Source organism: Nematostella vectensis, chromosome 6 (assembly GCF_932526225.1).
Source record: "Nematostella vectensis chromosome 6, jaNemVect1.1, whole genome shotgun sequence".
NCBI classification, from domain to species: Eukaryota; Metazoa; Cnidaria; class Anthozoa; order Actiniaria; family Edwardsiidae; genus Nematostella; species Nematostella vectensis.
Genome location: NC_064039.1, coordinates 1,606,491 through 1,629,154, shown reverse-complemented (window position 1 = coordinate 1,629,154; position 22,664 = coordinate 1,606,491). Strand labels below are relative to the sequence as shown.

The 22,664-nt window shown below is 43.7% G+C and overlaps 1 protein-coding gene and 1 long non-coding RNA gene across 5 annotated transcripts in view; one reads left to right on the top strand and one right to left on the bottom strand.

The window, feature by feature from the left end:
- Positions 1 to 22,612, bottom strand: part of LOC5505571 (kinesin-related protein 8) — a 29,846-nt gene extending 7,234 nt beyond the window's left edge. Inside the window, exons 1-18 of one of the 4 annotated variants that reach the window (XM_048728464.1) lie at positions 22,097 to 22,612; positions 19,662 to 19,789; positions 15,566 to 15,643; positions 15,302 to 15,389; positions 14,942 to 15,039; positions 14,361 to 14,460; positions 14,073 to 14,196; positions 11,590 to 11,648; positions 11,061 to 11,212; positions 9,510 to 9,583; positions 9,139 to 9,237; positions 8,831 to 8,945; positions 8,204 to 8,308; positions 4,163 to 4,214; positions 2,244 to 2,335; positions 1,878 to 2,132; positions 1,424 to 1,505; positions 778 to 948 (exon numbers count right to left, since the gene is read on the bottom strand). In XM_048728464.1, the coding sequence (XP_048584421.1) occupies positions 778 to 948; positions 1,424 to 1,505; positions 1,878 to 2,132; positions 2,244 to 2,335; positions 4,163 to 4,214; positions 8,204 to 8,308; positions 8,831 to 8,945; positions 9,139 to 9,237; positions 9,510 to 9,583; positions 11,061 to 11,212; positions 11,590 to 11,648; positions 14,073 to 14,196; positions 14,361 to 14,460; positions 14,942 to 15,039; positions 15,302 to 15,389; positions 15,566 to 15,643; positions 19,662 to 19,789; positions 22,097 to 22,127 (1,903 nt within the window). In that variant the 5' untranslated portion in view covers positions 22,128 to 22,612. Of the gene's footprint in view, positions 1 to 777; positions 949 to 1,423; positions 1,506 to 1,877; positions 2,133 to 2,243; positions 2,336 to 4,162; positions 4,215 to 6,980; positions 7,399 to 8,203; positions 8,309 to 8,830; positions 8,946 to 9,138; positions 9,238 to 9,509; positions 9,584 to 11,060; positions 11,213 to 11,589; positions 11,649 to 14,072; positions 14,197 to 14,360; positions 14,461 to 14,941; positions 15,040 to 15,301; positions 15,390 to 15,565; positions 15,644 to 19,661; positions 19,790 to 20,591; positions 20,729 to 22,096 lie in introns of those variants that run through there. The other 3 variants (XM_048728465.1, XM_048728466.1, XM_048728467.1) reach the window with 3 other exon arrangements.
- Positions 15,385 to 20,690, top strand: LOC125567844. Its single transcript, XR_007311829.1, has 2 exons — positions 15,385 to 15,719; positions 19,676 to 20,690. It is a non-coding gene; the product is annotated as an uncharacterized LOC125567844 (long non-coding RNA).
- Positions 22,613 to 22,664: the final 52 nt, after the last annotated feature.

Here is a 22,664-nt window from a genome sequence, read left to right as displayed (position 1 = left end):
TCCTAATATGCTCATAGCTGTATTTTTGATGAAAAATACAAGCAACCATCAACTTGTGCTGGCTTCAGCACAACGACGTGGGGACCGCAAAGCACTGTTGGAAAGCTTGGATACCGCTGACTAGGTGCAGCTGTGTTTGACGGGCTGTATAAAACTCAGAATGGGGGGGGGTATCTGTTTTCAGTCTGTTTTTTGTAAATTCAGCTCAAAAATAGCCAGGAGTCAATGGGTTAAATAATTTTTTTATTTTTTAAAATATCGTAAAAACCGATACGTAGTTTTGTGGACTACAACTAGGTGAACATTCTTTGCCCAAAAAAAATCGCGAACTGTTCACTCTTCTTAAAGATTATAGAGTTGGAAACGCAAACCGGAAGTAGAATTATCTACGCATGCGAAATTGAGTATTGCGATAAAGCCTGGTTACAAATTTTGTTATCAAAATATCGACTTTTATCTCGCTTTTAAACAGTGAAATATGCATTGAAACAACTCTTTTTTTTTGCTTAGATCAGCACTTCAGGTCGCTAAAGATGGCCTAGGTTAAAAATCATGCTCGCATTTTTTTTGTTTTACAATATTTACTATTTTATTACGTTTTTCTCGCCAGTTTCGGCGTTTGTTTCGAAACTAGGAATGTCGCGCGCGCGTAAACTATTTCCCCGCCATTCGATTTTCCGGATGATCACGAACGCGCGCCTAACAACCGAATCGCTAAGTAACGAGAAATGTCCCAACACCCTTAAAGGTCTTAAGGAAATTTAAGCTATTAAGTACCTTTGCATGTTTCCTCGGAGTCCGTATTCAGTACGTTCGAAAGGAATTTTATCGCCGCGCTGTCAGTCATGTCCTTTATCCTTTCCAGAGTCCCTCGCACGCGCAGCAGCTTGCCTGTGTAGCTCGGGTCCGGTAACACGCGGCAAGACGCGGACGGCAAACTTCCGGACCCTGGGAACCGATGACCAAAATACATTTTAATAAGAAATTATAATCACTCAAGTATTTAATAAAGTTGACTTGTCTGTCAGTGTATGAGAAATAGTTGACTTGTCTGTCAGTGTATGAGAATCACTCAAGTATTTAATATAGTTGACTTGTCTGTTAGTTTGTCAGCAACCTCGTCCCAAGGTCTTCTGGGTAGTTTGCTTCAATGCTAAATATTAGAGTATCCGTCCACTTATTTGCGGCGGCGAGACGCCATCTGAGAACCACCCAGACCAGGTAGGTAGAAAAGTGCGTGACACCATTCAACGAGTAAGGGTCAAGCGATGTGTCTGGTACAGACGCCTTTTTTTGTAGAAAGTAAATATTTATGTGTTTTGTTTTGTTAACATGCTCAAGATACAAGAGCTCATTTTTCGACAGCAAAGATGACGCCGGGCTCATAGGGTCCCCGTCACAGTTTGTTTTACAAAGTACGTACCACCTGTTGCTCCGTTTCCGTTATTTACTTCAGATTTTTCTCCGCTGAGAAATGTACTTTTGGAGAAAAAGTACTCTGTCAACTAGAACAAAGAGAATGCTAGTGTTTATCGATTGTCTAGTTCTAAATCTCCTACGGCCTTTCCACTCAAGCCCACGCACCTATGCAACACTATAAGAACATATCTATCGGTAATACTCACTCTACCACGACACTGATGTCTCCAACCCTAACCTTCTGATGGCCCACCCTCCCTTCCCCCTCAAAGTACCCTTTTCATGAAACCATTTCACCTCTCTCCTGGTCCCACTTCCTGGCCCACCCCTCCCTTCCTAGCATCCCCCCTCATCACACACCTTTTATAGTCACACTTTTTTTCTACTCACGGGTCCACCCCTCAACCTTTTACCGCCCCGCCCTTCTCCTTTCACAACCCCGCCCCTTAACGCCTCACCTCTAATAGAGTCTCGGCGCTGTGTAGTAAAAGGTCTCTATCAGTGAGAGAGTAGAGCTTGTCCGCGGGTACCTCTTGTTCTAGCCCACCCCCTCCTCCCCCGTCCCGTAAGAGGTCCTCCATGCCGTAGTAGAGCTCCATGGAAATAAGCTCAATAAGCAGCAGAGCTTTTGTCTGGTTTTTCAACGCTTCCTGGACTTGGCTGGAAACGGTACTGTGCCATGGCTCGACAGGATTCTGGTCACCTGGACAAACCTGGTATAGAAAGCATTAGCAGGTTGATGGATTGGGAGAAAAGACTTGAACAGTAGACGTGGATCAAACAAACAAAAAGAAAATTTGAATCAGTGACGGTACATAATTCACCTGCGGAAGGACCGTGTTTGCCAAGTGTCTGTCCAGCTGCAGTGAGCGAATGTAGTCTTCATAGTCTGCCCTCAGCCGCCGCCACTCGCACTCTGAAGCCAAGAACATCAATCAGCATTAAGAGGTCCCAGAAACCATGCGTACACAAATTACGGTACAACTCCAGTAAATCTTATGGATATAGTTTTTGAAATATTTGCGAGCCTTTCCAGTAAGGGATGGACCATTATGTACCTTATGAGGCAAGGATGCATATTTTTTTGATAGCGAGATTTTTTTTTTCGTTTTTCGCTGATCCATTGGCTTCAGCGGGTATTTCAGTTGTTAGATTTTTTTTCTTGCTTTTGGAGCCTTCCTGATTTTTTGCTACCCCCCCCCCCCCCCCCCTCTTAAAGCATCTTTTGGTCCGTCCAAAATGTGGGCGCTTTATAGCCTCTGGGTTACGGTCACGTGACGTTTAATAAACCAATGAGTTTTAAGTATCGTGTTTTAAGATTACGTAAGAAGCATACCTGTCACGCAAAAAAACAAGTAACGCAAGTAAGCTTTTATGGAAGTGGGAAGTATCAAGAATAAGAATAAATAAGCCGACCGCCACGGACTTATTGCAACATCTTCAGGGGTTAATCCGTTATGCACACGTCGCGGTAATAAAAAAAATCGGATTTAATACAGTATTGCGTCTTCTTGTTTAGCCGTTTAGCCACCCGTACAGGGATTACGAGACGTCTACGGGTCTGTGGCGGGACAAAGATTTTATTTGAGAAGAGAACGTTATACACCGCCCCTCATGCTACAGACGGACTACACTAATTGCTGTTATAAAGACACGAATTTTGTACTTCTCTATCAGTTGGCGCGCTTATCTCATGCGCCAACGAACATGTTTACGACTGATAAAGACATGATGAACTAGGCATTGAGAACAGTCAGGAGGCAGTCAGGTCGACAGTCATATCATAACAAAAGACAAGGCTTATCGGCCCATGATTCAAGTGTGTAACTTATGACTGTCATAGAAAGCCCCCCCCCCCCCCCCCCCCCACCCCCAACCCCCGAGCCTTTAATTATAACACGTTTTCCCTTTCAGGCAATGCTGTGTTCAATTGCATTGTTCTTAACACACTCAAAAACAAATTTTACAAGTTGTACTATCAAAAAAGAATAAAAGCAAACATGAAAAACAGACGTAAGCAAGTACAAAAGATTGGTCATAACAAAGATGCAAACAAACACCGACCCACTCAACTCCATCACAGTAAAAAGCAAACAGAAAAATTCTTACGCAAACAGCGCTTAAAAGCTTACAATTCTGACCGAGTGATCCCCTTAATGATTTTTAATACATAGTTCTAGACAGTAGTCAGCGCAAATATATTCTAAATAACAAAAAATATAAATATCCCAAGCTAAGATAGCCAGAGTGAAAAAATCGGTGGTAGAAACAATAAGATTACTGGATAAAGCGAAAGTCTCTTGGTGCTGGGCTTGCAATGATAACACCAAATTAATACGCGTAAAATTAACCAGGCTAATACCAAACAGCATAGTGCAAATAAATATGTGGAAATCTGATCCTCCTAGTACCATTTTCTTGAGACTGTACTGTACACATTGAGCCTTTGATTCTATTTGATTACATTTCTGCGTAGCGCCGCACGCTTAGGTGCAAGTCAGTGTACAGATCCCTCGGCATAAGGCACTTATAACAGGCTGGTGGTGGTAGTCACCTATCAGCTACATCATTCGCATGTCAAAGTGTTAACGCGAACACTAATCTGTGAACCAGCATAGAACATATGTTTGGAATGTGCCGCGGTAAATACAAGGAAATATTCAATATTTTCGGATCATTTTAGTAGGTGAAGGCGTTTTCAGTGATGATGAATAAAGTACGAAAACAGCAAGTATATCGTTACCTTTGGTCTCTAGCGTCTCCGCGAGTTGGCGGGCCATTTTTTCGTAGTCAATCTGCAAACAAGATAGGAGAGTAAAGTCCTGTTCTGCCGAAGTGGCGGCTGACAACAATCTAAATCTTGATCTCTGCGCATCGGTGAGCTACAAAACAACAGCATGCAGTGGACAAAGCAGGATTAAAGCAGTTTTCAAATAGTTAGGATGTTGTTGATGGGGGAGGAAATGCCGGTATGACAAAGTAGCAAGATGAATAAGAAATGCATTAACGGAGCGGACATTGACGGAGCGCTTCATACGTACTACATATAACCTAGCTGAGCGGAGCAGCGTTGAGCAAATGCTCGTTTAACAGCTGTTTCGTTACCCTTCCTTGTGTTTGTGCAAAAACTGCTAACTTACGCCACAGCCACTTCCTGTACACGACTCAACGCTCACCGAGTGCCATTCAAACTCAACCAAAACCGGGGCTAATTCGTCCGTCCCGCGCGCGGGCACGAGTTTCCCTGGCTTGCCATTACTATTCGAGTCGCTCCAAGGTGCTTAAAACAGTCTGTATTGAGTACAGATGGCAATAAAGTGAGAGTCAGACTCAAACACGGCTCAGCGTTCCCTTTCTCTGCTATCTCTTCATCTCCAGGTTGATATGATGGTAATCGATACACTAATTTGAATGAATACAATTAACTTCAGGCCGCTCGCACGAAGATGTTAATCACCGAGTATGTGCTGCTACTACGCGAGGTCCACGGGGAAGCGAGCTCCTGAGTGTACTGGTATCCGAAAGAACAAGAAACGTACACCATATCTAATCAGATATTACCCATAATGATGGAATTAGAATTCTTTGCTGACCCTCGGCGTGAAAATGTTAGCCAGGACGTGCTGCTTTTGATTCCTTTGTATTATTTTTTCGCAATGTCTTTTGAATTTTCCAAGCATTCTGATCATAACGAATTCTGATAAATCGTAAATAAATCGACATTTTTTTAAAACAATCCTGAATGTAATAAAAAAGCTCAATAACATGAACATTTACTGTGTCAGTATATGCATTATTTAAAGCATAAAAGGCGCAGACAATAAAAGCGAACATTAATAATGACGGCGTTCTATCGAGACATACGTGACAAATGACGTCCGGGTTGCATCTCTGATCGCGGTGTAGAGTCTCCAGCAGTTTCACCCCCCGGAGGTCTTTTATTCCAAGACACAAGTTGCTAATTTTGCATTATTTCTCATATTTATAATCGGTACTGCACACAACAAGGGCGACATTGTTGTATTTCGCAAGGTTCAAAGGGTACCCCAGCACGCAATTGGTTAAGGAGGACCAGACCTTTGCTTTCAGGCGAGTCCACTTTTTAGACTATAAAACGTTCCTAAAACAGCTTAGAAAATAGTGATAACCGCACTAGAATATCAAACAATGTTAAAAAAAAAAAACACTGTCAACCATGAGATGAAGACCATCATCAAGCAGCACTTCTCTTGTATGTAGTTTCTTGGACAATATTACTGTCACTTGTCTAAAAAAAGAGCTTCATGAAAGCCTTCACAGAATTGCTACTGTCTGAAAAAATGGACCCAAATAGTAGATTTGTCAATCAATTTTACCAACACTTTTGATGGCATTTTCACACATTTTTCGCACATTCTTGGCAAATTCTCACATTTGAACGATGCCTTTTTAAAATTTTACGGCCATTCACAAGCTACAAGTTTAGCCTTACCGTGGTGAAATATTGTGAAAAGCTGAAAGGTGGTATCCCTGTGGAGGGATGGAGGGCGGGGGTGACTGGGGAGGAGAGGGGACACTACCCTGGCGTTTCTGAGTTTAGAAGTTACTAGCGCTATACTGGCTACTCATTCGTAAAACATTTTAGTTTACAGCAGTTTCTAAAAATATACTTTAATTACAGTCCCACCTACAATGACAAAGTCAAAACTATAAACACTGGCTTTCCAAAGGACAAACACACTGGCTTCCAAAAGGACAAACACTCCACTGGCTTCCCAAAGGACAAACACTCCATTGGATTCCTAAAGGACAAACACTCCATTGGATTCCTAAAGGACAAACACTCCATTGGATTCCCAAAGGACAAACACTCCATTGGATCCCTAAAGGACAAACACTCCGATTCCTAAAGGACAAACACTTTTTCCAAATAATATAAAAATATTACTGGCTTCCTAAACAGCAAGCATTCCCAAACGAACAAAGAACTCTAGTGAAAAAAAGGCCAAAATACCGTATTTTCCTCACAAACGACATAAAGCGCCATACTGTTTTTCCTACCAAGGTTAAGGGGTCTCAAGTATATTTGTGATAATAATATCTGTAGCATAAAAAAGCTATTTCATTTATAACCCTCCATCGAAGAGATAATGCGGAGAGCACTTGAGATAGCAACTGTGCCAGCGCTGCGTGTAGCAGTTAGTAGACAGGAACTCGCTTCTTTCAACAGCTGGCGACAAAACACGACTGATATTTCACTAATTTATAAATCCGTGATGGACACAAAGTCTATATTAAAACAAAAAAGCGAAAAAATAAAAATGATAAGAGACCAATTGAATCTGTGATATTCTTGAGGGACTTACGATACTGGTGGGCTTCGTTAGCTGTTATTATCTCTCTATTTACTCATCCACTTCTCGATAGACTTAAACCGCCTTGTGATTGCTTTATGATGAGTCTTTAATCTTGATACTAGACTGTTTGTTTTGTGTCAGTGGAGGAGTTTGTAATTCTAAAAAAGCTTGAATCACAAACTAGTATAGCCACAACATGAAAGAGTGTTTGTGTGCCGTGTATACCTTTCGATTACAATCATCGTCAAACACAGACGAGTTATCGTCTGTTTCCTGATGCAGCAATTCCTCCATCTCGTCTACTTCGAATATCACACTAATAACTCGCTCGCCCTCGGCCGAGAAGTAATCCATCACGGAGGCTAGATACCCAACACAAAGTGCTAGGCAGAACTGTGCATGAGCCGAAAGCTATAACAACAAGTGCTCGGCTTTGCGCGGCACGGGCGCAGAAACCCAATGCGTATTGCAGAGTGTCTGATTTCCATTCCAAACCAAAGGGGACTCTTATAAACTACTTGACAGGCTGACACAAAGATTCCATCGTGCGCGATTAAACGGTCAACTTACAGATTATCATGAGAGCTCGTATATAGGATCACGTTATTGTGTTACTATATGCCATGTTATGATCTGTGAAGCTGTTTATTTCACTCTTTCGTACATCATGTGTGCGTGGACGTTTAGTGGGGGGAGAGGTAGGGGGCCGGATTCGGATAAAAAGCTCCGTTTCTTCGTACATAACAACTCAATTGAAGTCTGAAATGAACTTAAACTTACAACAAGTGCTTTGATAATGTCTAATTCAGTTCAACGCGGTCAAAGACTACAAATCCGCGTATGCCATCGTTTCTATTAACCTCCTTGAATTTAAAGGCAGCAACAGTTAAAGGTTATTAGTGGTAAGAAAAAGTGCAACCGTTCTCTTGGTGTTTTGTGGTTTTAAAAAGGTTATCTGTGCACATAGCTCGAATACGTGAACACTGTTTTTTTTTGTTCATGAGTCGTTGTATGGTATTTTAAAAGAAGACCTGCGCCAGTCTATGACCCTATACTTACCACTAACTTGACGCGGTCAGCGTACTCGTTATCGCGCACATGCGCGCAAAGATTACAAACCATGGTTCTCATGGGCACTAGCACACATTCACGTGAGCGAGTTATATCTCTATCTGATAATAATCGTTTTGTATTGAATGCATTTAGTCCACTTGATGAAATAGCTGGGGTTAAAGGGTTTATCATAAGAATTTGTGAAAGAATAATCCATCACCAACTTTTGTATAACTCTTTACCCAATCCGTCATCAGTAAACCCTGACCGTTTAGTTTTGTGCGGAGGGCCTGTGGTTGTAAGTACACGAGGGACTAGGACGAGTTTTCAGGGACATCACATTTAGCTACAAAAACTCAGGGCAAACGGCCACGGACAAGCTTTGCAGCACTGACCTCTATGTTGACCTGCGCAGTGCACTCCACTTTCATGGCGCGTAGCCCGAATTTAAGGCTGCACAGAGTTTCATTGACATCTGAATAGGAGGGCGATACGCAAACCTGATGACGTAAGCACGGTAAATATGAACAAGCACATCGTCAGCTTCTATTATGGTGGTCAATACCGTCACCATCATCATTATCGTTATCATCATCATAATCAACATCATCATCATCATCTCCATTATCATAACCATAATCATTACATTTTAATCAATTATCATCATCAAAGATCAATTATTATCATCCCGCCACCACCATCATCGTCATTATTATCAGCATCATCGTTGCAATCGCTATAACCACACTAATACCATCAAAATTCGCAATTACCACCACATTATAACATGTAATATAACATGTTTCTGTATGATCACGTTATCCACCGACAAAAAGGTGTGGGGCAAATGTGTTAAGACACACTTATGACTAGAAAAAACTTTGAGTTGTGTTAAAACACACTTATGACTAGAAAAAACTTTGAGATGTGTTAGAACACACTTATGACTAGAAAAAACTTTGAGATGTGTTAGAACACACTTATGACTAGAAAAAAACTCTGAGATGTGTTAAAACACTTACAATGAGACTTGTCCTGGAGTTACCCGACAAACCCTCCTGTAGAAATCGCGTCAGCACGGAATTCCTGAACGGGATGTGCTTCCTGCTCCCCTCTGCTAGGGCGTGGATCACATTACTGGAATGACCAAACGATAATCTAGCAATCTGTAGCTCCTTTTAACAACTCGTTGAGATATGAACCAAGCTGATTCATCCATAGGGTATCGTCCCATGATTTAAACTGTTAGATGTTCCTTTATGTTTGTTTGCTCGTGTTCAGACATTTATAATTATTCCTTGCGAGAGGAGTAGAATTTGAGGGTATTTACCCAAGTTCCAGGAGTGACGAATTGATGCTCTGAGCCTCGTGTAGACGCTCGCCCTTCGCCTTGGTCTTCTTCACTCTCTCACTGCCTGCTAAGTCACAGCTATAAAAAAGAGTCACACAGCGAACGAGCTATAGGGGATGTAAGTCAAATTATGACTTTTAACGTAACGAAGACACGATGTGTATCATAAAGCAACACAAGTCCTGAGGCGACAGTGTCCTGGATCCGGGCCTGACTACTTGCATTTCAGAGTCGCCCACGCAGCAAAGGTTGGAAATTGTATGATGTAGCTCGCCGTCGAAGCAAAGGTTGGGGATTGTATGATGGATATCTCCATAAAAGTAAAGGTTGGGAATTGAACGAGTACTTACATATAGAGTCGCCCTCGTACTATGGAAGCTCCACGGGTCAGATTAGTGACTCTGGTGAACACATCATCGTCTTCCTGAGATATAAAAGCAACATATGACAGAATCTTCAGATGTGAAGGAGAAATGTATTTTTACCCAGTACATTAACCATCAGTCCCCAAGGTTCCCCTCTAGCAGGAACACCTCAATCTTGTAGGGTAAAGAGGGGTAACCTCGAGAACGGCACCCCCCTCTAGCAGGAACACCTCAATCTTGTAGGGTAAAGAGGGGTAACCTCGAGAACGGCACCCCCTCTAGCAGGAACACCTCAATCTTTTGGGTAAAGAGGGGTAACCTCGAGAACGGCACCCCCTCTAGCAGGAACACCTCAATCTTGTAGGGTAAAGAGGGGTAACCTCGAGAACGGCACCCCCTCTAGCAGGAACACCTCAATCTTTTTGGGTAAAGAGGGGTAACCTCGAGAACGGCACCCCCTCTAGCAGGAACACCTCAATCTTGTAGGGTAAAGAGGGGTAACCTCGAGAACGGCACCCCCTCTAGCAGGAACACCTCAATCTTGTAGGGTAAAGAGGGGTAACCTCGAGAACGGCACCCCCTCTAGCAGGAACACCTCAATCTTTTTGGGTAAAGAGGGGTAACCTCGAGAACGGCACCCCCTCTAGCAGGAACACCTCAATCTTGTAGGGTAAAGAGGGGTAACCTCGAGAACGGCACCCCCTCTAGCAGGAACACCTCAATCTTGTAGGGTAAAGAGGGGTAACCTCGAGAACGGCACCCCCTCTAGCAGGAACACCTCAATCTTGTAGGGTAAAGAGGGGTAACCTCGAGAACGGCACCCCCCTCTGGCTATGGGCATTCCTACCTCAGCGTATACAAACACTTGTGCACAAAACCCTTTAAAGTCCATATAACCTTTCAGAGTTGATAGATTTGGTCAATTCTTTATATTTTCATGTAACAAATCTGCAAACTTTAGCAGATATTCTGTAGTATATGAATTGTTTTTGCGTTGTGCGAGCGCTGCATTCGCAATAAAAAATGGCGACATTCTTACAAGCGCGCGCTGTTTTTGAGACCTACAACAAAACGATATTTTCTTTTTTCGCATATAATTCTCTGCTTTACATTATTCTTCGCTTCATTGTAGGAAGCATTGCAAGAGAAAACAATTATTCAATATTTTGTGATATTGCTGTCTCTGAATTTTAACGGTTTTAAGGAAAATACTTTGTTTTAGGTTTCACGCCAAAACTGGAATTATTCACTCGATACAATCTACTTTCGCTCGGCCAGGAAAATTTCCAAAGCTCTGTAGAAAATTCAAATTTCAATCGAATTCAATTCCCTCTCCAGAATTTGAAAGTTTATCTATGCTTTCTTTTGGCGAGATTATATAAGTGAAAGGTTTTAAGAACTTTAAGTTTTTTTACATCCTTGTAATCAAACCAAGGGTTTGGTCTTGGCCCATACACCAAACCCCCCATAAAAAATAAAAAAAAAAAAACAATAAAACTTCTCCCTTGTAAGTAAATAACACTGCAAGATACTTACGTCGCAATCAAAGTATGCCATCGTGACGTCCGAGGTCTGCGCGATGCTCTCGCGGCTCGTGCTACTAGTGCTGCCAGGGTTACAGATAACGCGATCGTAAACAAGACCCGGTAGGTCCGACTCGCTCGAGGCCAGGTACGCGTCGTCATACACTGCGAGATGTACCAGCATACGATGATCAGTGTAGTAATGACACACAAGTCGAGAGCGAGGCACGCGTCAATAAACCATTCCAAATAAAAAATTACATAGAAGTAGCAGGCCTCGAAATATTGGAGGAGGGGGGGGGGGGGGGGGGGACGATACAGAAACATTTAGAAAATATAGGCAAGCAACCCCTGCTACGGCCGTGTATTAGTACGCTTCACATGAAACAGTTTAAATAACACTATAGCGATATGTGTGATCAGAACCACTCTTCAGATCCGCATAGTGCGGCAAGGCTGTGAACACACCAGTACAAGCACAGGCAGAACTTCATGCTAATAAGCGTAGCTTGTAATACATATAGTAGAGCCTCATAACATACCTCCATGGCTTTTCGGGAGATTCAACCGTTCAACTTTGATCTGACAAATAGCATGGGACCTAAAGCGAGAAAGCAAAGGCAAAAATATAGTAAACAAATCATAGTTTTATGATTTTTTTCTTTAGTTTTGGGAGTCGAAGGCCTCAAAGTTACGCCCCTCCCCCCGCCCCTTTACCCTATGCGAGAGTGCCTGTTCATTTTCGTGTTATTCACCTGCGAGAGTGCCTTGTTATGAAGGAATTGTTAATATATGCAAAAGTCGTTTCCGACACGTCAGATAATTACTTTCACTTTCCATTCGACATTTCACTTGTTTGCTATACGTGGATCTCTTCATTGTTTGACTAAGCATGCGTAGTTAATGTTTAGCAAAACAGGTTTTATATTTGCCAGGCTAAAATAACAGTTTAACGATTACTTTTATCCCTAATCTTACCGCTGTTACATTACTTAATTTTGCATATTACTATAGTCAAACTATTCCTTTTATACTGCTCTTGCTATTTCTATCGAAGGAATTTATTCTAAGTCATTTATTATTTCATCGTTGATTTTCTTCCCAAAGTCAACACCCGATCTTCTTTTCTTACATCATCCTTAAAACCAGTTTGACCAGTTTATTAATGAGATTAGTATAAATTGAGCAGCATAGTAACTAGCTCTAGGATTGTGCTGTAACTGTTGCGAGGACACTACACGGCAGTGCTCTAGGTTGGTTTAGTCAGGACTCTCTAAAGTTGGCTTCGTCGCCCTTCCGGGAAAGAGATGTTCCTTCACTACCTTCCGAAAGTACTTGCCTTCGTACAGCCAATCTCCCGCTAGCCAGTGGTAGCTCTAACATTTGTAAACACTCAAGCGGTGCAATAAAGAACAAAGAAGACGGTCAACCCTTGCTCAGCGTGTACGATCCCCGGCTACCTCCAATACCATAAAAGAACCACCCAAAACCTCGTAACAGCCTGTTCATTTTCGTGTTATTTACCTGCTAGAGTGCCTGTTCATTTTCGTGTTATGCACCTGCGAGAGTGCCTGTTCATTTTCGTGTTATGCACCTGCGAGAGTGCCTGTTCATTTTGTGTTATTCACCTGCTAGAGTGCCTGTTCACTTTCGTGTTATTCACCTGCTAGAGTGCCTGTTCATTTTGTGTTATTCACCTGCTAAAGTGCCTGTTCATTTTGTGTTATTCACCTGCTAGAGTGCCTGTTCATTTTGTGTTATTCACCTGCTAAAGTGCCTGTTCATTTTGTGTTATTCACTTGCTAAAGTGCCTGTTCATTTTGTGCTATTCACCTGCTAGAGTGCCTGTTCATTTTGTGTTATTCACCTGCTAAAGTGCCTGTTCATTTTGTGTTATTCACCTGCCAAAGTGCCTGTTCATTTTGTGCTATTCACCTGCTAGAGTGCCTGTTCATTTTGTGTTATTCACCTGCTAAAGTGCCTGTTCATTTTGTGTTATTCACCTGCTAAAGTGCCTGTTCATTTTGTGCTATTCACCTGCTAGAGTGCCTGTTCATTTTGTGTTATTCACCTGCTAAAGTGCCTGTTCATTTTGTGTTATTCACCTGCTAAAGTGCCTGTTCATTTTGTGTTATTCACCTGCTAAAGTGCCTGTTCATTTTGGGTTATTCACCTGCTAGAGTGCCTGTTCATTTTGTGTTATTCACCTGCTAAAGTGCCTGTTCATTTTGTGTTATTCACCTGCTAAAGTGCCTGTTCATTTTGTGCTATTCACCTGCTAGAGTGCCTGTTCATTTTGTGTTATTCACCTGCTAAAGTGCCTGTTCATTTTGTGTTATTCACCTGCTAAAGTGCCTGTTCATTTTGTGTTATTCACCTGCTAAAGTGCCTGTTCATTTTGTGCTATTCACCTGCTAGAGTGCCTGTTCATTTTGTGTTATTCACCTGCTAAAGTGCCTGTTCATTTTGTGCTATTCACCTGCTAGAGTGCCTGTTCATTTTGGGTTATTCACCTGCTAGAGTGCCTGTTCATTTTGTGTTATTCACCTGCTAAAGTGCCTGTTCATTTTGTGTTATTCACCTGCTAAAGTGCCTGTTCATTTTGTGCTGTTCACCTGCTAGAGTGCCTGTTCATTTTGTGTTATTCACCTGCTAAAGTGCCTGTTCATTTTGTGTTATTCACCTGCTAGAGTGCCTGTTCATTTTGGGTTATTCACCTGCTAGAGTGCCTGTTCATTTTGTGCTATTCACCTGCTAGAGTGCCTGTTCATTTTGTGTTATTCACCTGCTAGAGTGCCTGTTCATTTTCGTGTTATTCTTCTGCTAGAGTGCCTGTTCATTTTGTGTTATTCACCTGCTAGAGTGCCTGTTCATTTTCGTGTTATTTTTCTGCTAGAGTGCCTGTTCATTTTGTGTTATTCGCCTGCTAGAGTGCCTGTTCATTTTGTGTTATTCACCTGCTAGAGTGCCTGTTCATTTTGTGTTATTCACCTGCTAGAGTGCCTGTTCATTTTGTGTTATTCACCTGTTAGAGTGCCTGTTCATTTTCGTCTCCGCGATCGCAAGTCTCTTCCTTCCGGTGTGTAGCAAAGTGGAGATTTCCTCGGGGCATTTGACGTTGAACTCAGACAGGCGTTCTACGAAGATGCCTGACAAGAAAAGGGGTGTGTTATATCCTCTTTATTCAAGAAACTATATAGTAAAGGGTTATAGGGCGTGGCCATGGGGAGACATACTCAATAGGGAGATGTTCTTGGATTATTACTCCTCCATCGATCCCAATGTAAATTTTGTGCACCATCTGTGTCTTTACCTTTCTTTGGATGTTCCCTTAAGAAAACTTCGCGCAGATTTCCCGCGCTCAACAAGTCGTAGATTCGTTCCTGGTAGATTTGCAGATATGAACACGTAACCTGACCGGGAGAAAGACAATAATTAGCGTATGAAGACGCATATACAAAGAACTCTATTCACGTACCGAGTTTTTATCGCTCACGTACCGTGCAGTTATCGCTCACGTACCGTGTATTTAACGCTCACGTACCATGTTTTTATCGTTCACGTACCGTGTATTTATCGCTCACGTACCGTGTTTTTATCATCCACGTATAGTAGCGCTCACGTTCCGTGTATTTATTGCTCACGTTTCGTGTATTAACGGCTCACGTACCGTGTATTTATCATCCACATACAGTATATTTATCGCTCACGTACCGTGTATTTGTGGCTTACGTTCCGTGTATTTATGGCTCACGTACCGTGTATTTATCGCTCACGCGCGTACCGTGTATTTATCGCTCACGCGCGTACCGTGTATATATGGATCACGTAACGTGTATTTATAGCTCATGTACCGTGTATCGCTCACGTACCGTGTACTTTTCGCTCGCGTACCGTGTATGAGTGACTTTGGTCCCTATCCACTATTGAGAACACTGTGTTGACCACACTACCCGTGATGCCACGCGGTGCCATCAGAGTGTAAGTTTTACCTAAAGCAGAGAACACAATCACTATGACAACCAAGTGAGTCACTATGACAACCAAGTGAGTCACTATGACAACCAAGTGAGTCACTTTGACAACCAAGTGAGTCACTATGACAACTAAGTGAGTCACTATGACAACCACCTAGTATGGCTAGACAGGCACTACTGCAAGTCAGCCCACAAGGTCATAACACCCTTTTGCATGTGATTAATACTTACGAAATAGGAAATACATAATTCTATAGCACCTAAGAATGGAACTTACCCGCCCCAGTCTGCCCATAAGCCATCAGAATCCCGGTCATACCGGTCAGGCATGCCTCCACGAGCGGCTTTCCAACCACGCGGTATACCTGTGGTCACAAATGACAATATACGCAAAGTTCATTATCGATCATATTCAAACCAGAAATGCCACAAAGGCTTCCCAACCATGCGGTATACCTGTGGTGACAAATCGCAATATACGCAAAGTTCATAATCGATCATATCCAAACCAGAGCAAGCAATGCCACAAAGGCATCCTGACCTCATCGTTCGACGCTTCCTGAGCCAAGACTTGGTCAAACTCGAAAATGCGTTCGGTCTTACCCTCAACTACCTTGACCTGAAAGGCAACAAGGAGCCATTCTCAACCAAGGCACAATGCGTGCAGACATATGGCGAGCATTGACTGCACAAGGGTAGGAACACCTCCCGACTAGAAAAAATCCCCCGAGATACCTTGTTTTATGGTCAGGGGTGGCAGGCAAGGCAGCAATGCGCCCTTGAACTCACACCCCCCTCCCCCTAACCTACCTTATTTCTATCAGGTATGGCGGAAAGCACCGTGCCCTTGAACTCACACCCCCTTCCCCTTACCTACCTTATTTCTATCAGGTATGGCGGGAAGCACCGCGCCCTTGAACTCACACCCCCCTCCCCCTAACCTACCTTATTTCTATCAGGTATGGCGGGAAGCACCGCGCCCTTGAACTCACACCCCCCTCCCCCTAACCTACCTTATTTCTATCAGGTATGGCGGGAAGCACCGCGCCCTTGAACTCACACCCCCCTCCCCCTAACCTACCTTATTTCTATCAGGTATGGCGGGAAGCACCGCGCCCTTGAACTCACACCCCCCTCCCCCTAACCTACCTTATTTCTATCAGGTATGGCGGGAAGCACCGCGCCCTTGAACTCACACCCCCCTCCCCCTAACCTACCTTATTTCTATCAGGTATGGCGGAAAGCACCGTGCCCTTGAACCCACAACCCCTTCCCCCTAACCTACCTTATTTCTATCAGGTATGGCGGGAAGCACCGCGCCCTTGAACTCACACCCCCCTCCCCCTAACCTACCTTATTTCTATCAGGTATGGCGGGAAGCACCGCGCCCTTGAACTCACACCCCCTCCCCCTAACTTACCTTATTTCTATCAGGTATGGCGGGAAGCACCGCGCCCTTGAACTCACACCCCCTCCCCCTAACCTACCTTATTTCTATCAGGTATGGCGGGAAGCACCGCGCCCTTGAACTCACACCCCCCTCCCCCTAACCTACCTTATTTCTATCAGGTATGGCGGGAAGCACCGCGCCCTTGAACTCACACCCCCCTCCCCCTAACCTACCTTATTTCTATCAGGTATGGCGGGAAGCACCGCGCCCTTGAACTCACACCCCCCTCCCCCTAACCTACCTTATTTCTATCAGGTATGGCGGGAAGCACCGCGCCCTTGAACTCACACCCCCTTCCCCTTACCTACCTTATTTCTATCAGGTATGGCGGGAAGCACCGCGCCCTTGAACTCACACCCCCCTCCCCCTAACCTACCTTATTTCTATCAGGTATGGCGGGAAGCACCGCGCCCTTGAACTCACACCCCCCTCCCCCTAACCTACCTTATTTCTATCAGGTATGGCGGGCAGCACCGAGCCCTTGAACTCACACCCCCCCTCCCCCTAACCTACCTTATTTCTATCAGGTATGGCGGCAAGCACCGCGCCCTTGAACTCACACCCCCTTCCCCCTTAACCTACCTTATTTCTATCAGGTATGGCGGCAAGCACCGCGCCCTTGAACTCACACCCCCCTCCCCCTAACCTACCTTATTTCTATCAGGTATGGCGGGCAGCACCGAGCCCTTGAACTCACACCCCCCCTCCCCCTAACCTACCTTATTTCTATCAGGTATGGCGGCAAGCACCGCGCCCTTGAACTCACACCCCCTTCCCCCTTAACCTACCTTATTTCTATCAGGTATGGCGGCAAGCACCGCGCCCTTGAACTCACACCCCCCTCCCCCTAACCTACCTTATTTCTATCAGGTATGGCGGGAAGCACCGCGCCCTTGAACTCACACCCCCCTCCCCCTAACCTACCTTATTTCTATCAGGTATGGCGGGAAGCACCGCGCCCTTGAACTCACACCCCCCTCCCCCTAACCTACCTTATTTCTATCAGGTATGGCGGGAAGGACCGCGCCCTTGAACTCACACCCCCCTCCCCTAACCTACCTTATTTCTATCAGGTATGGCGGGAAGCACCGCGCCCTTGAACTCACACCCCCCTCCCCCTAACCTACCTTATTTCTATCAGGTATGGCGGGAAGCACCGCGCCCTTGAACTCACACCCCCTCCCCCCTAACCTACCTTATTTCTATCAGGTATGGCGGGAAGCACCGCGCCCTTGAACTCACACCCCCCTCCCCCTAACCTACCTTATTTCTATCAGGTATGGCGGGAAGCACCGCGCCCTTGAACTCACACCCCTCTTCCCCCTAACCTACCTTATGTAACCGTCGGAACTTGACATTTACCGTGCGGTTACGAAAAATGTAGAAACAAATGCAATACTGAAAGCAAAACTATCAGGTTCTGACACCAGCCAAAAAGTAGGCAAAAATAAATGGAATGAAACGAAAACAATCGAGCGAAAGGCAACGTGAGAACGAATACATGATGCAAGGCATGGACTTATAAGGATTTATTAACAAATTAAATAATAAATTTTAAGTGATAACAAACATAGTCAAATCCGGAGAAAAGGTGACCTAAGCCAAAGGCTAGTTTTAAAAACAAAGTATTTACAACCGGTAAATCAAACTGAACACAACTGGCATGACAGGCCCGTACGGACAGCGCTCTAAGCTTGCAGCTTATCTCTGCTGACTGTCTTCCCTGAGCAACTGCTTATCTCGCTCCCGCATCACGCCGCGCAAGCAATGCGCCTCCTTTGCTCAACGGTACTAAAAAAAAACTAACTAATACTGTAAAAACAGCCGCTTTTAAACTCGCTTGGGGACGCGCATTTTTCTAGGGACGCTAACATTTACTATCGTTCAAATTACTCAGCGTCCATTGTCCTGTCAAATTTAGAAACTAATTTTCCTGGGAAATGGTAAAAGGACGCTAAACTTAAGTCAATTATCACTATCAAGCTATTGATACTAATCTAAAGGAATTTTAAACATGTTGAAAGTAAATTCCTAAACGTGTACGAATCGAATTAGGATCAAGTTTGAGAAACAATCCGTAAAATACGTAAAACAATTATAATCGCAATCCAAAAATCGCTTACTTAAAATCTTAGCAAAATCTAAAATAACCCAAAATACCACCCGGTCACACTTATTTCTATCAGGTATGGCGGAAAGCACCGCTCCCTTGAACTCACACCCCCTCCCCCTAACCTACCTTATTTCTATCAGGTATGGCGGGAAGCACCGTGCCCTTGAACTCACACCCCCTTCCCCCTAACCTACCTTATTTCTATCAGGTATGGCGGGAAGCACTGCGCCCTTGAACTCACACCCCCTCCCCCTAACCTACCTTATTTCTATCAGGTATGGCGGGAAGCACCGCGCCCTTGAACTCACACCCCCCTCCCCCTAACCTACCTTATTTCTATCAGGTATGGCGGGAAGCACCGCGCCCTTGAACTCACACCCCCTCCCCCCTAACCTACCTTATTTCTATCAGGTATGGCGGGAAGGACCGCGCCCTTGAACTCACACCCCCTCCCCCTAACCTACCTTATTTCTATCAGGTATGGCGGGAAGCACCGCGCCCTTGAACTCACACCCCCCTCCCCCTAACCTACCTTATTTCTATCAGGTATGGCGGGAAGCACTGCGCCCTTGAACTCACACCCCCTTCCCCTTACCTACCTTATTTCTATCAGGTATGGCGGGCAGCACCGCGCCCTTGAACTCACACCCCCCTCCCCCTAACCTACCTTATTTCTATCAGGTATGGCGGGAAGCACCGCGCCCTTGAACTCACACCCCCTTCCCCTTAACCTACCTTATTTCTATCAGGTATGGCGGGCAGCACCGTGCCCTTGAACTCACACCCCCTCCCCCTAACCTACCTTATTTCTATCAGGTATGGCGGGAAGCACCGCGCCCTTGAACTCACACCCCCTTCCCCTTAACCTACCTTATTTCTATCAGGTATGGCGGGAAGCACTTCGCCCTTGAACTCACACCCCCCTCCCCCTAACCTACCTTATTTCTATCAGGTATGGCGGGAAGCACCGCGCCCTTGAACTCACACCCCCTTCCCCTTAACCTACCTTATTTCTATCAGGTATGGCGGGAAGCACCGCGCCCTTGAACTCACACCCCCCTCCCCCTAACCTACCTTATTTCTATCAGGTATGGCGGGCAGCACCGCGCCCTTGCCTGTGTCCCCCCTGACATCCTTTACGTTACAAGGACGAATCCGTACAAAGACTTGTACGCGCCCGGGGGTGAGCGCAGCCTCGCGTTCTGTGAAAAAAAAGATTTTATACATAAGAGACGTTATACATAAGAGACGTTATACATAAGAGACGTTATACATAAGAGACGTTATACATAAGAGACGTTATACATAAGAGACGTTATACACGAGAGACGTTATACACGAGAGACGTTATACACGAGAGACGTTATACACGAGAGACGTTATACATCAGAAACGTTATACATGAGAGACGTTATACATGAGAGACGTTATACACGAGAGACGTTATACACGAGAGACGTTATACATGAGAGACGTTATACATGAGAGACGTTATACAGGAGAGACGTTATACACGAGAGACGTTATACATGTGGCTGAAAGAGAAATATAAACATGCTCTGTATATGATCGACATACATAGTAGAGAGCATACACCTTATAGTAAAATCGCGGAACGCAAGAGACAAAACGTCTTTCATTTGTTTTCCCACAAACTCGATAACGCAACAACACGGATTGTTAAAGCTTGAATTGATTTCTCCTAAAGCAATTTCCGGTTGTAGGGCGTATGCAAATTAGACGTACTATAATCTTTGGTATTTCCATGTCTTGATAAAAATCGATCAATTAGCTATATGAGGCAAACTAGCCACGAGGTGTCGTTATGAATATCATACAGAGCGTTTAGACCGAACTCGTCACCATCCATTTGAATTTCTTCAGAACCAAACATTAAGATCTATAAGGCATTTTCCGAGTCTTAAGAACCTTTAGTCAACGGGGTAAAGATCTGTGAAGGTTCGATTAAAATTGATAGCCTCTAATGTGTAGAGGTAATGTTACCTTTGCAAATTTTGAGACTTCGCTGAATCATGATGTTCTTATTCTTAAATAGCGTGTCGCATGTGGCGAAAGAATCAGCACACAAGTCTTTTCTTTCACCAAAAAAAAAAAAAAAAAACAATTATGTATCATTCTCTTCGGTCAAAAGTTTTAAGCCCAGAAGAGCAGGGATATGCGGAGTTGAACCGCCGCATTCGTGTTGTTCCTGGATAGACCAATTACTGAGTTCGGTGGTTCAGTGGTGAGTTGAACCGCCGCATTCGTGTTGTTCCTGGATAGACCAATTACTGAGTTCGGAGGTTGCCCTTGCACGGCGGATTGCCCTGAACAGTGTTTATCGCTATTCTACGCTCAAATATTTATGATGGTAAATAATAAGAAATTCAAACAGCATGGTATGCTTCAGGTTTTGGCACAGATCAAACATTTTTTCGCCAGCAAACAGTCTATATTCAAAGTTGGAAAAACCTAAAAGCATGTCTTAACCTTTTCATCGTCCGTGTGTCTGCATAAATCCATTTTTTAAAATTATTTAAAAATAAGCAGATAAGGTTGCACTCTTGGATCAAGTGCTGTTATCCAGAGTGCTCCATGGGTATCAAATTACCACTGCTACCGTCCTACACTTATTGGTGCTCTGTCACTCAGAACAAAAGCTTTGCATAAAAAAATGTCCCAGAAGCACCGTAAAGGTCCATGATGCATTGCGGGATACTTGAAATGTTGGGTTTGTGTAAATACAATCAAATATGCATTCAAAGAACACCCAAAACAAACTGGATTCTCTTAAGTATGCAAAGATTTTAGAGAAACATGTTGACATTTCAGTTATGAAGGGTTGGATTACCTACACGTGGGAAGGGGAGAGAGACCACACTTAAAGCTCGCGAGAAGTGCAAACCCCTTGAACCGTGGAGGAGTTCTCCAGAGGAGTTACCCATTGTACACATCAGTTACCCACGCTGGTTACACAGTGTCGTATTTTGCTCTTTTATACTTCGCGTATCTTCGGCTATTTTTCAAGCTCTTAACAAGGCAAATAATGCTGTAGACTGAATCCTTGAAGTGTTTACTTGTCTTCGAGCACTGGTAATACACAGTGCGCATTTTGCGGGATACTTTTTCAGATAGATACTATTACGCATTCATGTAAACTTTACTACATCATCGATAACACATTCACTTATTTTATGATCCTCTCTTGAAGGTATAGATTAACAAACGCTAACCATAGCAGAGAACACCTAATTGGAATGCAAACGCCTTCATTGAATACATAAATTCAATTACGACTTATCACCTCCATCTTACTTACCGCTCTTAAAAGTCATTTTGAGATAACTTATTAGAAGTAAACTTGGGTTTAACATGTTAACCAAACATATATTTTATTTTACTTCGCCGTTATTTATTATTATTGTATTTAAACTATTGTCCAAATTCGTGAGAATTCGTTATCGGTAATACCAACAAGATGTTACAGTGGCAGAGAGATTTCTTTTTACCTTGGGCTTTCTTGCCTTTCCGTCGCTTCATGGCGCTCGTAGACTCTTACTTCTCGTCATTCTTTAGATGCTCGTCCTAACTGCACAGTTGGGTCCTTCTGAGAGTTGTCAGATGAGCTGTGCTTGTAAACAGTATTGGAAACTCATCGTCTCACGTCAGTTGACCTCGGATGTGAAGCTAGTGTGACATTTCGTCACATAAGACATCCACACCTAATTAAGCATACATTCGGAAAACGTGTGCCTCTGATTGCTCTTCGTGCCTTTGATGTCAATTTATAATTCAGGTGTGTCTAGTGGACGGCTGGCTGGTTACTATATATCACTAGGAGAGGACATGTACCTGACTCGTAATAGCACTATAAATAGAACGATTTTGGGGGAATTAATGGTCATGTTGTGATTGCGACGCGAGTATTCACTAAAATTCAGCAAGTAAACAGTATAAATATTAATAAAAATAATAAACAGTTATGTTTTTTGCGCACATCAGCATTTAGTTAGATTAACCGACTGACGGACAAACAGACAAAAATTTAAAATAAATGAGAGGACATTGGTTACATTC